The sequence below is a fragment of the Telopea speciosissima genome, chromosome 4 (genome assembly GCF_018873765.1).
Source record: "Telopea speciosissima isolate NSW1024214 ecotype Mountain lineage chromosome 4, Tspe_v1, whole genome shotgun sequence".
In the NCBI taxonomy this organism is placed as follows: domain Eukaryota; kingdom Viridiplantae; phylum Streptophyta; class Magnoliopsida; order Proteales; family Proteaceae; genus Telopea; species Telopea speciosissima.
Window position 1 is genome coordinate 6459626 of NC_057919.1, and position 16842 is coordinate 6476467.

Genomic DNA, 16842 nt, shown 5'->3' on the forward strand with positions numbered 1-16842 from the left:
AGATTTGAAACATGCGACCATGGCTGTCTCAAGAAATTTCGCCTGATTCTATTTCTAAAATTTTTGCTTCATTCTCAGGTTGTTGATTCCTGCATTGATTGGTTGGATTTACAAAGTTAATGGGCTAGCCACCTAATCTCAAATCTTTGTTGTTTGGTTGTGTAGCCCTTGCACCAACGTGGAAGCCAATGAGAGCGTGTCATGGGGCATCAATGCGCATGCAAATTTTTTTTTTTAATTTTAGTAGGGCTGGGTAGTAATTTTGTGTGGCTCCTTTGCCCTAATGAAAGCAAGCGTTGAACCAATAATACACACGGGTTTTTTTCTTTTAGGAGGTGCTGGGTGGTAATTTTGCACACTCCAGGAGCCATGCGACCAAGCATATTCTTTTTTGCAATTTTTTTTCACCCATCTACATAGTAACGGATGGAGCATGAATGGAGACTAGAAAATCATACCTTGGCCTAGAGGTGCAAGTTTGCCCTGATGGCTCGAGAACTCAACTCTGGTCCGGCCTTGTCCGACCTTGACTTCTTCTTCTCCCTAGCTTTGCCTTCTCTCTCCCCATGGTCAGGGCCAATCAGGGTCAGTCCAGCCCAACCCTCAGAGCAGGCAGGTCAAGGTTGGATTTTCTAACTTTGAGTCAATGCCGGGCTAGGCCTGGGCCTAGCTAAAGAGACTCAAGATGAACTGGGGTTTTTAAAAGCCCGACCCAACCGAACCCAACTCAGCCCTACCTTGGCCTTTCCCATAAACACCACTAAATAGCCCCTTAGTTAAGAGATTCTAAATCAATGGCGACTGCTGGGATCATGTAAATTGCATCAAAACCAATCAACAAGTTTGCTAGCGCCACGCGCTCGTAAACTCACGCCCGGTGGACATCCCACCCATACAGAGGAGATCCAAAGTGATGCGCGCGTCGTGGAAGTATCACTCAGAGAATGTATTGAGAGATATCATACGGCTTATGATCGCCTGAAGTGAACTGCGGTTTGGAGTTTGGACTCCGACTCCGACTCCGACTCCGACTCCGATCCCGTGGTCGTATGTCTCAAAAGACTCAAAAATTCACGAGTGTAACGTAAATCGTCGGCTCGTCGCTTGCTTGTCTCGCTTCTGCAAGAAGCAAAGAAGGGATTATACCATACGAGTGAGTATACGGTGCTCCTCCCAGAAGAAAAAACACTATTATGTGAGATCCCATTGTTCCACAGATCCGTTTTCTCTGTGAATTACTCCCATTTCAATTACAAACAGGTAATCGAATTCACTCCATCTCTCTCCAATCTCAAATTCCAGTTCTGTCTCAATTCACAATTTTCAAAATTTTAATTTCCTTTCGGTTGTCGCAGCTTCACCGGTTGATGCGATGGTGGTCTGCAAATGCCGCAAGGTAAGCATTCTTCATATCCTCACTCGATCTCTTGCTTCATTCCACACCTACTCCTTATCGCCTTTTAATTCATAGAATTCGTACTAAGTTTCTTGTTCTTTACCCCTCACCCATCTAAGGTGAAGATTTCACTACTTCTCTTTGTATGTGTGTGTGTGTGCACTTATAATTCTTAAGGTTAAGTACTTTGATGGATAAAATGATAGATACAGCTCTTGTGATCCTTAAATTTCGTCTGCTATTGTATCATAGCTTAATAACGCTAAACATTAGGAAGAGAGAGAGGACGAAAGGACAAGGTTGGGAGGAAGACAAAGCAATGCAAGACAAACTATAAGAGTAATGCAGATCTGTTTCGGTTTCTAATATCTGCTAAGGCTCCGCAGAGAAGAAATGGTGATGGGCCTTGTTGCAGTGGTAGTTGGCATGGCTTCTAGTGGTTAATTGTAGTTTACCTTGTTCAATCTATCATGGGTCTGAGTTGTTGGTTTGCCATGGATCCCTTTGCTGTTACCAAGGGACAATATCAGCTAGGGCCAAGGATCACATTTTAGTAGAGAAACAGTTTATTGCAGAAAGTCAGCTAACAGTCACGTACCCTATTTATGGTTACCTTCTTATATATTTTTTGGGTTGGGGGATAGGATTATGATTTCACTGTGTAGCTTAATCGGAACTTCTGTAATAGAAAGGGTGAAATTTAAACTGCTTAATCTTTCTTAATATCTGATTTCCTTTGTTTGGCGCTTCATATTGAATTTCTGATCACATAAAAACTTTATACATTATTTGATGACTAAGACATGGAAATGTTCTGGTTTCAGGCAACAAAACTTTACTGCTATGTGCATAAGGTCCCTGTTTGTGGGGAATGCATTTGTTTTCCAGAGCACCGGATATGTGTGGTAACAATTTACTTATTTTTCTGCTGATTGCTATGTCTTTATTGATATACTAACCCCATTCTCTTATCTCAGGCTACTTCCCTGTCTTGCATTTCATTTAGCATTTGAATCCAATTCTTTCCCCCTTCTTTTGTTTGGATTGATACCGGAAATAGAACAATGAAGTCTTAGCCAATCTGTAGAAAGGAGAGGAGATATTTGCATGAGTAGAACTTTAGAAGTAAAAAATGCAAAAATGTACAGTGTTACTCTTCGTACGAAATTGATACTTTCTACACTTTTAAATAACATTTATCTCATTCATCTTTCTTGTATAGTTATCCTAGAGTTTGCATTCTAAAGAGTTAGAATCTGTTTGCTTATCAAGGACTCTTGGTTGAAATATGGAGCTGGGGATGTTTACAAGCCTTCTAAATCCTGTAACAAGTACATGTCATAACCTTTCTTTTTTCTATGGTGGGGGGGGGGGGGGGAGGAGAGTAAATATAGTGATCTGATGAAAGAATTAAAACAAGAGGAAGACAATGAAGAGCTGACATACTTAAACAGGGATGCCTCTGAATCATGCAACTCCTGATAGACTCAATGTTTCATTGCCCCAACAGCATTTACTACCTCCGTCCTGCAAAGACAGTCCTCCTTCCCAATTTGGGCTGTCCCAAATTCTTCCATCTTTCAAATTAGGAAATGACTTTAATTAACTTAATATTTTACCCCTTGCATTGATTACCACAACTTATTTAAAAGATTTCAAATAAGTAGTGGAGGGAGGGCAAAATTGGGAAGTGTAACTGTTTTTGTGCTATAACCATCCCCTTAAACTTTGTGTTTTTTTCAAAGGGTACGGTCGTGGGACGGAGAGAGTATTTTAGATTATAATCTTCAGCCTACTACTATGAGAATTGATACATTTTTAGGGATATTTAGAAAAGAGTGCCACTCCTGATGAGATCAAAGAAATAATGTCCCTCATTCAATGGGAATCTTTTGTGATACATTGGAACTTGCTACTGAGAGAAGAAAATGTCAATTGGGACTTAATTCAGAGAGTGAACTCCCTAAACTAGCGAATTCTATTTGATAATTAACAACCTCAACTTCATATGGGAGGGGGACATTCAACTGTAGCTAAATGTGTTTCGAGATTAATAGTGGTGGACTGTTTAAAACATAATGCTACTTCCTACCTGATGGCAGTCATAAAAATTGTGGATTAAACTTTGGTGCTTAAATTCATTGGATGCTTACTGCACATAGTTTTTCTGTAAAATGCATGCATAGTCCACTCTTCTATGATGGATTATTTGGAAGCATTTCTTCTGTTTGTGTTTAACTAGCTATTTTTGCTATTTTAAAAGTTCCATGTATGTTGCATATCCATGTGTTTTACCATAACCATCTGGCATATGGCTGTATTAATTCTATCATTTTTATTAAGGTCCGTACTTACTCCGACTGGGTGATAGATGGAGAGTATGATTGGCCTCCTGCATGCTGCCTATGTAAAGCTGTGCTCGAAGATGGAACTGACCCTCAAACTACTAGATTGGGTTGCTTGCGTATGTGATCAATCACATTCAGTTAATTCCTCTAATGTGTAATTCTTTTCCTTGCAATCCATCCTGTTGAGCTATGTTCCATGCTGCATTACTTATTTTTTTTTCCCTGTTCATTTCAGATGTGATACACACAAGTTGCTTGGTATCCCATATTAAAAGCTTCCCTCAACACACTGCACCGGCAGGATACGTGTGTCCTTTGTGTTCTACCACGGTAGTATCCACTTACAATAGAGATTATAATTGGTTCTTTCTTCTCTCTGTTTAGACAATGGTAATTGATTTGCTAACTGACAAAGTCTGCTATGAAGCAAATGCCCATTAACAATTAAATTAGAAAGTTATGACATCAAATAAATAGATTCCGATTAGCTATGGATCCTACAGTGCAAAAGATGAAATATGGTGTATCATACTTCTATACACTATTAAACAGGCTACGTCTATTTGATTTGATTTTATTCTTTAGCTTTAGGGAAAGGGTTCTCTGAGCAAGCAGCATAGAGAAGAGCACCTACGAGGTGTGGTAAAACAGTACATACATTGGAGGGCAGCAAGGACATTTCACGTAAGGAGGAGAGAGATAGACACAGGGATGCTAGTGTACCCTACCCCAGTGGTTCAGAGAACCTTCTCCCTTAGCTTTATTACAAGCTATAGGACAGGGGTTTTTATTAGGGTCAAGTAAAGGTACCTGTTTGAAGTAACTGTTATATTTTTTGTAACCTGTTGGTTGCGGGTTCGAAACTTGGAAACAGCCTCTCCTGCGAAGCAGGGGGTAAGGCTGCGTACATTTGGCCCTACCAGACCCTGCAGTACCGGGAGCCTTGTGCACTGAATTGCTCTTTTTTATCCCATATTGGTCAGAATAAAATCTGGTTTTTGTAATTTTTGATGTGTTATGTGACTTGTTTATAATTGATGCTTTTTTGGTGCAGATATGGCCTCCTAAAATTATCAAAGATTCAGGATCCCGTCTTCATTCAAAACTGAAGGAGGCTATCATGCAGGTATGGTCCTCGATGGTTTTTGAGATCATTTGAGACATATAGATGCTTGTTGCTTTGTTAAATTATGGGTTTGATCTAACAAAACATTTGTGTTACTTATCACTAAAAAAAATTATGGATGTAATTGTCTGCTGCCGTTTGAAATCTTAATGTCGGCATACATGGGCTTTATTTTGAGCATTCAAATTGATACTTTTGTCTGATCACTTTGTTCTAGTGTTCTCTCAATGTGCACTTAATTTCCCACTAAAAGGTGAAAATCCAGTAAAATCTATTGATATGAGATCTACTGTGATTATAATGGCTTAAAGAACTATATAACTAAGACAAAATGCCATAAATGGGGTCGGCTACATGGATCCTTGCAAAGACAAAAAATAAAATAATAGTAAAAGGAAAGAGCAGAACATCATCGACAAAAACTCAGCAATTCCACCTAAAAAGGGTAGGCTACATGGATCGTAGCCTTCCAATCAGCTCTATTCTAGGCCATACTTGAGACAAGGCCCAAAACTATGCATGACTACCCTCCCTACTTCTCCTAGTGACATTTAGGCCTGCCCCTAACTCTTTTAGATTCTTCAAACTGTATCCAATCACTCCTTCATACTGGTGCATCCCAAGGCCCTCCTTTGAACATGACCATGCCACCTCAAATGACTCTCTCTAAGCTTCTCATGTATAGGGGCCACTCCCAACTCAGCTTTAATAAAATGCCATAACAATCACCATGAATTCCATAATCTGGTATTGGTTATGGATTTGGAGTGTGTAAGAAGAGAATCGAGGCAGCTTCACGCCTTAAGTTGAATTTATCCAGAAGCTAGATCATTCCAAGTGAGGATGTTCTAAACATTGATCAACTTGCCTCCAGCTTACATTTTGGTGTTGGAAATCTCTCATCCCTTCATTCTGGAACTCCCCTTGAGGTTTCTTTAAATTTATATTCTGTTAGGGAACCAGTTGTCAAGAAGATGGAGCAAAATCTGGCTTCCTGGAGAAGTTATCTTTCAATGGGTGGAAAGCTTACTCTCATAGAGTCAGACTGTGTCAGTATCCCAGTCAACTATTACCTTTCACAAGTCCTGTTTCAGTGGCAAGAAGATTAGAGCAGATTCATGCAACTTTGTGTGAAGGAGTGGAATAGTCGCACATTTCCACCTGGTAGAATGAGACCAGGTCTACCATTTATAAATGGACGTATCCAATGCGTGAGGCGCCTGCCACTACGGGGTCTGGGGAGGGTCATAATGTACGCAGCCTTACCCCGCTTCTTGGAGAGGCAGTTTCCTGACCAGGTCTGCCAATTGGAAAATCCAATAAGTCAAGCCCTTGAATGAAGAAGCTTTGCTCTCAAAGTGGCTGTGGGAGCCTTGTGGCTTATGGAAGCAAAACATTTCTGCCAAGGAGATCAGTTAAAGCTTGGAAAACAACTCCGGTGAGGGTTCTCTAAGTATGGAGGAGAAATATGGCTTGCAATGACATTATGATTTGACTTTTAAAGAAAGTGGTAAGAGTAGTTGGCAATGGAAGAAATACCAAATTCTGGAGAAGTGCTGCCTAGATGTTCCTCTGTTAAATGTGTTTCCAGATATTGCTCTGATTTCTAATTAGGAAGTTGGGTGGCTGATTATTTTCATTCCCGTAGGTCAAACACAATTTGCTTCTTCTCTCTGCAAAGAAATGTAAATGGTGGGGAAGTAGAGAAGCTATAACAGTCTGCTTGCTTTTAAATTGAATTTCCATGGAAAATCAAGAGGACAGAAGAATTATGGGTAAAGAAAAATCAACTCTTCCACAATTAAGTCAGTGTGGAGTCCCTTCAAAGATCCAATTTTTCTCCTGGGCAGCTGCCAAGGACAATATCCTGGTCATTTGCTATCTCATTTCTAAATATGTGTATTCCTATATATGACCCCAAGATGCTGGAGTAGTTCCTCACTTACTGGGACAGAGGAGACTAAGCACATTTTTGAGTTTTTTCTGAGGAGGGGCACTCTCCATGTTCAGAGTATTCTTGAATAGAGGACTAAGGGGAACTCTCTGGCTGATTAACAGGAAGAGGGACATATATGTTGGTGTCCAGCATGAATACATGTGACTGACATAACAACCCTAAAGCCCCTTCATGCAGGAGCATTTATATTTTCAATAATATATTTTTTATTTTCCTACATATAATCATCTAGGTGCATCTATTATTATGGCTCCTCTTCATGCCAATATGTGTAATTATGTATTTCTTTTGCAAGCAATCTTTGTCCCCCCCCCCCCCCCTTACCTGTGATGCAGGGTTGGCACAAGAGACCAAAACCATTCTAAGCAAGAGCTTAATCAGCATGCAGAATCAACTTTGTGAGGGATTTACCAAAGAAAACACCAACTTTGTTGGCAGGATAACCATTGCGTAACCTGTGTGGTAACTTACCCAATCAATTCCATTGATAGTTAAAAATATTAAGGGTCCTTTTCAGTATTTACATTTACCCACCCAGTTTATTTCTATAAATACCCTGGGTACCTTATTCTGCCTTTTAATCTTTTTGGGTGACTTTGATAGCCACCCATAGGTGATGTAATAACTACTCTTAATAGAAACCAGATAATCTGTAAGTCAGATAAGGATCTGGAGGCTTCAATCTTTAACAGAATATTATGAAGTTTTACATGTACATTTAGTTCCAATGAAACACCCAGTGGTATACTCTTGATGCAAAGTGATACTTCTTGCTAGAGCAAAAGTAAAAAAGAGAGTTCTGCAACACCGGCTACTGGATTTGTGAAAAAAACCAGACTCCTTGTAAAATTAAAGATTAATTGTAGAAGGCCCAAAAATCATTATATTCTAGATTCAAATGGTAGAATTATGGTGCTTTTATCGTACATTTCAGACCTGATAGAAAACCCTATGTAGGGTAGGGTTCTCAAGCAGACGAAAAAGCTGTTGCCTGAAACACCTTGTTTTCTCTTCTTATTCATTGTAATTGCTCTTAGATACAAAGATAGATCTATTTATGACTATGTTTATTATTCCCTTTATCACTGCCTAGTTCAATATGGTATCACTGTAGGTGAGCAACTAGGCGTCAAGGTCCATGTCCATTGGTTTGGCACCATACAACTATGGTTGCTGTGGAGAAATTTGATTGGAGGAAAACTCAACCTTTTGTTGCGAGTACAACTGTACAACTATGTCTAGGCAGAGTGCCTTTTCATTTTTGGCCTTCTGTTTCTTTTTGGGAAGCCCGATCTCATATTTACTATAGAATCAAAGGATGTGTCTACAGGTGTGATAATAACCATCTATTGGGACGCTCTATCCATTCCAATCATTAATGCAATATGCACTTATAACAGTTTCACTCTCACCAACTTTTTGTGTTTTGTATATCTCTGTTTCATTGAACACAATTATTAGCTCTATTTATACAGCTTCATGAGTATCATTGGTGGGTAACTGGTTATTCTCAAATGAATATTTTTGGTTATTTGACTTATTAAACTAGCCGGGTAATAGGAACTGTTTAGATGGTACACACACGACTACTTGCAAAATATCATGTAATATTCCCCTATTTACTTAGCTATCAATATTTATTAAAACAAAGAATAAATTGGGAAGGAGAAAATGTGTGATATTTTCATTAGTATATTTCCTTTTACTTTCAAGAAGACTATGATTTTCAGTTCTAGCTTAATTTTATCACCTTCAACCAGGTAATCCTACTTGGGATGGCTGGATTTTGATTAATCTTGTTTATGAATTATGATGAAGTAACATAAAGATAACCAGCAAAGGAGAAGAGAAGAAAAAGAAAGTAGAAGAAGAACTACCGAATGGAAGAGTAGAGAGCATACTCCCAATTGGTAGGAATGTATTTTATTTATAAACACAAAAAATAATAGGAATTATAATAATGTCCCTGGCTTATCTGTATTTACACACAAGACCAAAATAATAAAAAATCATTACAACAATACCCATATGGTATAACATAAACCTTTATTTCTTAACACTCCCACTCAAGCTAGGGTATATATATCTCTAGCTTGAAACACCCAGAACATAGATAACTGTTGAACAATGGCTTTCACTGTGGTGGGGGGGGGGTTGAATCAGTGATCTTCAAAAACTTGAACCCAACTCGCTCGTCTCCTCAACTCACTCATTTGCTTAACTGGCACAATCACACAATCACAATGTATGGCAGCTCTCAATCAAGTGCATGCATGTATCTGGCGTGAACTGATTGGTTGGCGCTGGCCTTTTTATCAATCACACACATACAACGTGTGACACACCTTGCCTCTCAACCATAGGCACACACAACCCTTTGGCAAGGTCTACCCGGTGTGTATACACATCCTACAACAAACACACTCCAATATATCCACAGGGACACATCCATAACATAGATATTTATGTGGTTTGGCACATGTCTACATCGACAGAGCAATGCCTCAAATGGGCTTTGTCTATGGTCAACACTCTACTCTTTTGATCGCTACAACAACCCAGGAGCTAAAACCCCTACTTGATACATCTACAACTGTGAAGGTGCTACAACACCCGATTTACCTAGCATACAACTAGGAGGGCGCTACAATGCCAAAGTTTTGGTAGCTACAACTACCAGGGAATTACAACCCCCGTGTCCAGCGCCCACTGAACACCCCAGTACAATAAGTAAGATGGGTTTATACATGATGCCCCAAATACGAGCTCGTACATATAGAAATCCCACCCAAATACCCAGCAAGTATTACTTAGGCATTTTCACAAACATCTAGCCTACAGTGAAGTACAATACAATGGGGATGTTACCTACACCGCTGGATAACCTCTGGAGATGCTGTAGATTGGCGTCTCCAATTAATGACGACCTCATCTTCCTCCCTTATCTTTTCTCTTTACACAAACCCTAGGTTTGTTCCTCTTCTTCTTATCTATCTCTTCTCTCAAACCCAAACCCTTGATGATGCTTGATACTCTTGAAGAATCCTTCCAATGGCACAATTCGAAGTCGGCTTGAATGTGATCTTCTTGGTTCTTCTGCTTGGATATCTCCTCTTCTTTCTTCTTGGCACACTCCACAAATGGCCTTTGTAGCTCTTTTATAGGCAACAACAACTTATGCACAAAAAGCCACGTTTTGACAGTTTTCGATAGCTAAATGGCCTATGCCGACATCTACATAGTGTCAATTGACACTGCTTTGTTGTCTACCAACTCCTGTAAATTGTCTATCAGAGGCTTCAAAATGTTGATGCCTTCAGTCATATTTTCAACATTAAAACATTTCTGTTCAACATTTAGGTGGCTTTACTTGACATCTACTTAGTGTGGGTCGACACTGTCTCGATGTCTACATTGGGCAAATTGTGCACTTCTATGGAAAGGGTCATAACTCTCTCATCCAAACTCCGATTGACCTGATTCTTTTTCCTGAGTAAACAAGACTCAAAGGGCTACATTTCTCATGGGTACTCCTTCAACTCAGGAACAATGCACAGACTCCAAAACTGGCCTTGAACGTGACTGATGTGCAAAAAACTGCCTTCCTGAAGCACACAGACCATGTCAGATGTTCTTGCCATAACTTGTAACTCCAATGTTGGATTGTTATGAAGCTTGAACGGTTGCAAAGCTAACTCAGAGAGCTTCATTTTTCATGTTTTGAGATTCCACAAAATCCAGTCGAAGAACACCTCAAAACATCTGTGAAGTTTTTGCACCAACACAACCCTGCAATCTTCAATTGTGCATATCGACATTCTCCTGGTCTCATTCAACACTGACTCACTGTCGAATTTCTTCCTTCGACATTGAGCCATTCCTTGAAAGTGTCGAACAGAATCTTCTAAATTTCGATTTCCTCAGATACATTAGTAGACATTTTACTTTCTCCAGTCGACATTGACAGACTGTCGAGTCTGATGACTCAACATCGAACCTCCTCCTTTCGGAGTCGATTCTGGGCAATTGGTGCACATCTCCAAATTACTGAGACTTGGTCTTTTACTCCCCCCCAAAAGATCATACTGAAGTTCCAGAATGTTCTAAATGTCGACTTCCTCAGATACATCGGTCGACATTTTACTTTCTCCACTCGACATCGACAGACTGTCATCGAACCTCCTTTCGGTGTCGATTTTGGGCAATTGGTGCACATTTTCAAATTACTGAGACTTGATCTTCTACTCCCCAAAAGACAATACTGCAGTTCCAGCTGAATATCCATCTCATGCACTCTAGTACTTGCTCCTTCCTTCTTATCATGCAAACCAAGTTGGATAGATTCCAACTCATAATGAAGCCACTGTACCGTCCCTACTGCCATCTGCCAACCGACTCTCCAGCTATGCCAACAAGCTGACTACTCGTGCACATTGCACAGCCCAATCTCCAACTCAATACCTCAATTGCCAACTTAGCTCTGAAGACTGTTCACCTTGTCAAACCAATTGTCCTGCTATCTAGGGTATTTGCCACTGCCTGCTTTCTAGTCATGGCGGCCATATCAACCCACAAGCTAGCTGCTCACTATACCCTCCAACTGTAACTGATGACGACCAATGCTTCCATAGGCTTTCAACAGTGCTAACTCTGCTTGTCTTTGGACTCACCATCCATTCATTGTACATGCATCTCAGTTCAACTGAGTGAGTGTGTTGACCATCAAGAATATCAACACAAGCTCACTGCTCAACTGATCTTTCTGTCTGACTGTGTGGACAACAATGACAACAACAATGCAATGCAAGTTGTGCTCAACAATAACCAGCAGAAACGGTTTGAATAAATTTATCAGAAGTAGAGGCCAGTGGCCAGCAACCACATCTAGACATATGGCAAACAAGAGAACCGCATTAGCAGTAACAGAGAGAAATCTTCGACAAGAAGTAATCCAGATAACAAACAATATAAGCAACAGAGAACAACAGTGCAAGCAAGAAGATAGCAGCAGGCGAAGATGAACTCATCGTTGTAGGCCAGAAATTATCAATAGCAACAGACCAAAAAATAGCAGCACTAGAAGATGAAGAACTCGTTGCTGCACGTCAGAAAAGAGCAGCAGTAGAAGATGAAAAACTCATCGCTTCAGGCCAAAAAATCCAGAAAAATCTTCAACAAGAAGAACTTCAGACAGACATCAATAACAGATGTAAACCTTCAATCCAAATCTTCAATAACTCTCCCTCTCACTTGTAGCACTACACGCTGGAAAATAACGCAGGGGAGGAGAGCAAAGACGATCACATTACAGCAATAACCAGGATCAACATAAATAAACCATATCATATTGAGGAGCAGAAGCAGCAATTAAGATCTCAGACAATCTTAGCAGAGAAAATAAGTACCAATAATATTAACAGCACAATAGTCGCACAACCGTTCATAAAGAATACCAAATCACACGATCTGATATCAGTAGCTATTGTAGGGAGATAGTAATCTCAGATCTGATCATAGATAGCATAGACATCACTCTATGAAAATATATCTTCAAAATGTATTGCAGACATCAAGCTGATCATGCGAAGCATTGTAGGATTAATAACTTCTGAATCGATCAAGAGCCAATAGCTTCTGTGGTTTGGCACCACATCAGATCACTGTTCCAATGAAATAAATCTTCATGCTCACTGCCATATACTAATCACAGCAACTCATGTAGATTACAAGAATAAAAGATTCCATCAAAGAACAGATCATGATAGTCAAAGCGGAATGATAATTGGTATGGTAGGGGTACTTTGTGACCATGCCCCATAGTCCACCATGTTTTTCCTTGCAAAGACTTTCTGGTTAGCAGGTATTTATGTTGGCGCATGGTAAAATCTTGTGAAACCCTCTTTATACCAAAGGGTTCTGAATCATATAAAAGTTGAAGGAGGATGTAATTTGTTGTTTCTAGTACTAGAGGCACTTTTTGTAAAGGTGGTTTAATGGGCTCAAGAATTTGGAAAGGACATTGGGTGAGGTTTTTGGTGAAGTCTGTCTACCTATTGATTATTGCTGCTGAGAATACTATTTCTCCTGTTACAAGATTTGGTGCGACCCATCCCCCCCAGAGTGAATGCTTTTATGTGAGTTTTAGTGTTTGATAAGGTGGTGATATTAACACCTTTCAAAGCCATGATATCCATTTTGTATGTGATGCGTGGAGGTGAAGAAAGTGCACAGTATTTGTTTTGCAATTGTAGGGTGAGGAGGGGAGTTCGATTCATTTTGTAGGTTGTGTCCAAGTGCATTCGTTAGGGTTTATCCCTTTTTGCTGGGGAAGGTAGAATAATCTGGAAGATCCTAACCTACCTTATGTTGTTTGTTGGGGGTATATTTGGAAGGAAGCAGAGTTAGCACCCTAGAATGATTAAAGACATTAACACTCAAATTGTGGGGTGGCTATTGGTTTTGAGGAAGTTTGGATTTGTCTATTCTGCTTTTGTCCCAGGGAAAGCTTCTATTCAGTCCTGTGAGACTGATTTCATATTTACTGCAATTTTTTTGTAGCTTGTACACTTTACAGTTGCTGACATAGTTTCTTAATGAAGCTTGGTACAATTACTTCATAAAAAAAAATTTGGGTAACTTCTTTCAATGTTATGCAGACTGGTCTGGAAAAAAATCTGTTTGGAAATCATCCTTTTTCAATGCCAGCAGCAGAGTCCCGGGTTCCTCCTCCTGCTTTTGCTTCAGATCCGCTTGTTTCAGCGACTGGGGGCAAAGAGAAAAATAATCCAAACTCTTTGGATCCCTCAAGTGACTTAAGTTTGCCATCTTCAGGAATGACTGGAATAAGCATGCCAAAAAATTCTAATGATATTGTGGAGATAGATAGTCTGAGTTCAGTGGGAAGTCAATTCAAATCTGGTCATGAGCCCAACTTCATGAAAACTGCAAGCCCTGCCGCTGTAAGTGGAGATTTGTAGTAAACATTGCGTTTGTAATGATTGCCTCAGTTTAGTTACTCTTGTTTTTATCCTCGTCTCCATGTGGAACTCTCTATTTGAAGTCTATGTTTTTATGTGCATGCACACCTAGGTATTCTTGTATCTGATATACTCCTTATGATTACAAAAGCAGCCTGGAGCTACAACAAGAAAGGGTGCTTACAATGTTGACAGGCAAAATTCAGGAATTTCATTCTATTCTGATGATGAGGATGAGAGCGGGAGGAAATACTCTCGAAGGGGTGAGTGGAACATCACTCGTATTTCCAGTTAATACTCATATTTATTGTTTATATAAACCCTGGCTCTTGAGGGTGGGCCTTGGTGCAACGGTAAAGGTATAAACCTTGTTTCTCTGATGAGTCGGGGAACATGCCCACCCCTATCTGAATGGTGTGTGCTCTGGGCATCTCCTTGGCAATTCCACTTTGTGAAGTCACTGGATCTGACTAAACCTGAGAATATTGATGAGATTTTCTATTGCAGGTCCTTTCCGTCATAAGTTTCTTAGAGCATTGCTACCTTTCTGGTCTAGTGCACTGCCTACCCTGCCAGTAACTGCACCCCCACGGAAAGATGTATCAAATTTAGATGATATTCCAGAAGGTCGTTCACGTCATCAGCGATCTTCAAGGATGGATCCCAGAAAAATCCTCCTCATCATGGCAATCATGTATTGTACCCCTCTCTCTTTTTTGTTTCAATCCCTTCACCTGTGCATCTTTTTGTTAAGTGGAAAGGTTAGTGCTATCGGATTGGCCCTATTTCTCAAGCAATATTGCCATAAAAAAAATGATAACAAAACAAGAATTTAAATAAGAATGACTGGATAAGAAGCGGGAAAAGGATTGCGAGAATAGTGTTCCATGCCTATGCTTCATATTGGCAACATGCAGGAATTTTTTGGACCAACCATTTGGTTGGTTGATTTCATGTTCTTAGAGAGGTTCTAGGCCAAGTCCTCTCATTGGATTGTTGCTACCATATGGTTCTTTGGGATCAAAAGAAAATAGATATTTTACTCTTGACTGCCTACATAAAGTGGTTGATTGGATGTTTGGGATCATCTGATCTGGTCAATCCCCCCCCCCCCCCCATTTTTCCTACTTGGCCTGGGTTACTGCATGGTTCTCATTTTGGGACGTAGGTAGAGAGGGCAACATTTACCTACACTCCTCTCTAGGTTCATTACCTCTCCCAAATATGGTCCCCAAAGGATACAAATTTGTGGTCCTTACTCTTGACATGCACCCTCCAGGAAAATGAACAATTTTAGCTAATGATATTAATTCTACATTATTGTTGGCAGGGCATGTATGGCAACAATGGGCATATTGTATTATAGATTAGCACAACGTAGTCTTGGTGAAAGCCTGCCTGATGATGAGGAGCAATGATTATTGTTTAAGCTTTTGTCCAAGTTTGGGTTGATGAAGTCCTTTTTCTTGTATTCCTGGTAATGGGTCTTTTACCTCCTGGCCTGATTTTATTTCCTGGTGCAGTCTGCAGACTTGTATGGGCTTTCATGAAAAACAGTTCAGCTATCACCATTTGTGATGCTGAATGTCCATAACGGTGCAGTAGTCACAAAAGCTCTTCTTGGCCATCATGCTCCATTCTCATGTGCTACTATTGTTGTGGTTTATTAAAGAAATGGCTTGATGGAATTTCATTTGTTTTTTCATCCTCCAGCATGTAATTATTTTCTTTCATGAAACTGTCACAGTGAATATTTTTCACAAACATTTCTTGGCTTGAACTGTTTTTGCCCCCATTTAAACTTCCATCTGTTTGAGCATATGAATTTGATTAGCCTCAAGGAACTTCAGAGCATTGGATTATGCTGTTTATCAAGCCTCCCCTAGTCAAACCTTAGATCCTTTGGAATTTGCCATCTAGGGATATTCCTGTACCCTTTGAGAAATTACCCTAAGGTTGCATATTTCCACTGGTTCAAGTTGAAATCATGCGATCCAATCTGCCTTATTTGTGTGTAGCTGATAACCTTTGTACTTTCTTATCTTTTTGTCAGGTAGATGCTTGAAGAGACCAGGCTTTAAGGCTTGTTTGAGTCTTTGTGAGACTCTTGACACAACTTAGTTATCGTTTTTCTCTTGTAATATTCGTCCATTCAAATCTTTTTACCAATTCTTTTTCTTTTTGGAGAAAGTTTTTCCTTCACCACACCATTAGAAAGGTTCACAAACCCCTATAGGTTTTTAGTATGTTCCCCAAAATAACCTCCCATTTAGATCTGAGGCCCAGTGGTGAATGGATTCCTTCACCATGGCTTAAGGAAAACTCGGTCTTTTTTTTTATATGAAAGTTGTAATTTTAGTTGAAATGACAACAATAGTTACATGGGCAAACTATATCTGGCTGGCCCAAAAAATCTACCAAATGGCATATTGGATTGGTCCCAAATTTTGTGGATGGATATAGACCCAAAGTTTCTAGGCTCACATGTCAAGTTTGTTTCCAATATCTAAATGCAGTTTGCCAAGTGGAAAAACAGTCCTTTGAAAATCTAGGACTACATTGTCATTGGTGTGCGGACATATATTGGGAATTGGGTTACATGTCAATACATGCAGTTAGAATTGCCACATCATTTTTCCATTTGGCAAAATTTTTTGGACAATCAGGAAAAGTTTATCTTGACTTGGCCATGAAGTGTCATTTTTTGCCTTCTAGATAACTGTTTTTTTATTTTTTATTTTATTTTTTTATATTTTATTATTGGGGAAAAGAATGCCTGCACCTAGACACAAAAGTATGTGAAAGTATTATGCTACCCCCATGGAAAGGTGGAAATCCCTTCCAAGGTGATGTTTGCACACACTCATATTGGCCTATGCACGTGCAGACTCTAGAGGCCCCAGCCAATGATCTCTTTCCTTTTGATACTTTTTAATTTTTGCAAATGATATAACGTGTTCGATCCACACCTCATGGAGGGTTCAGATCTGTTCCCACCTGTCCCCATGTGTGTAGCAAATCTGAACTCTGACATAACT

At 39.7% G+C, this 16842-nt stretch overlaps 1 protein-coding gene across 3 annotated transcripts; it reads left to right on the forward strand.

The window, feature by feature from the left end:
• Positions 1-1076: 1076 nt before the first annotated feature.
• LOC122660316 (zinc finger protein-like 1 homolog) lies at positions 1077-15568 on the forward strand. Of its 3 annotated transcripts, none has more exons than XM_043855564.1 (10): positions 1077-1195; positions 1356-1396; positions 2221-2301; positions 3740-3860; positions 3980-4074; positions 4799-4870; positions 13484-13786; positions 13956-14067; positions 14312-14498; positions 15135-15568. In XM_043855564.1, exons 2-10 carry the CDS (start codon positions 1373-1375, stop codon positions 15220-15222), a joined length of 1083 nt encoding a protein of 360 aa, XP_043711499.1. In that variant the 5' UTR covers positions 1077-1195; positions 1356-1372; the 3' UTR covers positions 15223-15568. The 3 variants fall into 3 exon arrangements, with proteins under 3 accessions (XP_043711499.1, XP_043711501.1, XP_043711500.1); XM_043855566.1 differs by having other exon boundaries at positions 1079-1195; positions 13959-14067; XM_043855565.1 differs by lacking the exon at positions 1077-1195 and adding an exon at positions 1242-1260.
• The last annotated feature ends 1274 nt before the right edge of the window (positions 15569-16842 follow it).

Excerpts from the sequence above, each read along its gene's own strand:
- LOC122660316 (XM_043855564.1), top strand. The coding sequence starts at position 1,373 with ATGGTGGTCTGCAAATGCCGCAAG. Across the intron at positions 4,871-13,483 it reads TGAAGGAGGCTATCATGCAG|ACTGGTCTGGAAAAAAATCT; the intron begins GTATGGTCCTCG and ends AATGTTATGCAG. Across the intron at positions 13,787-13,955 it reads AAACTGCAAGCCCTGCCGCT|CAGCCTGGAGCTACAACAAG; the intron begins GTAAGTGGAGAT and ends TGATTACAAAAG.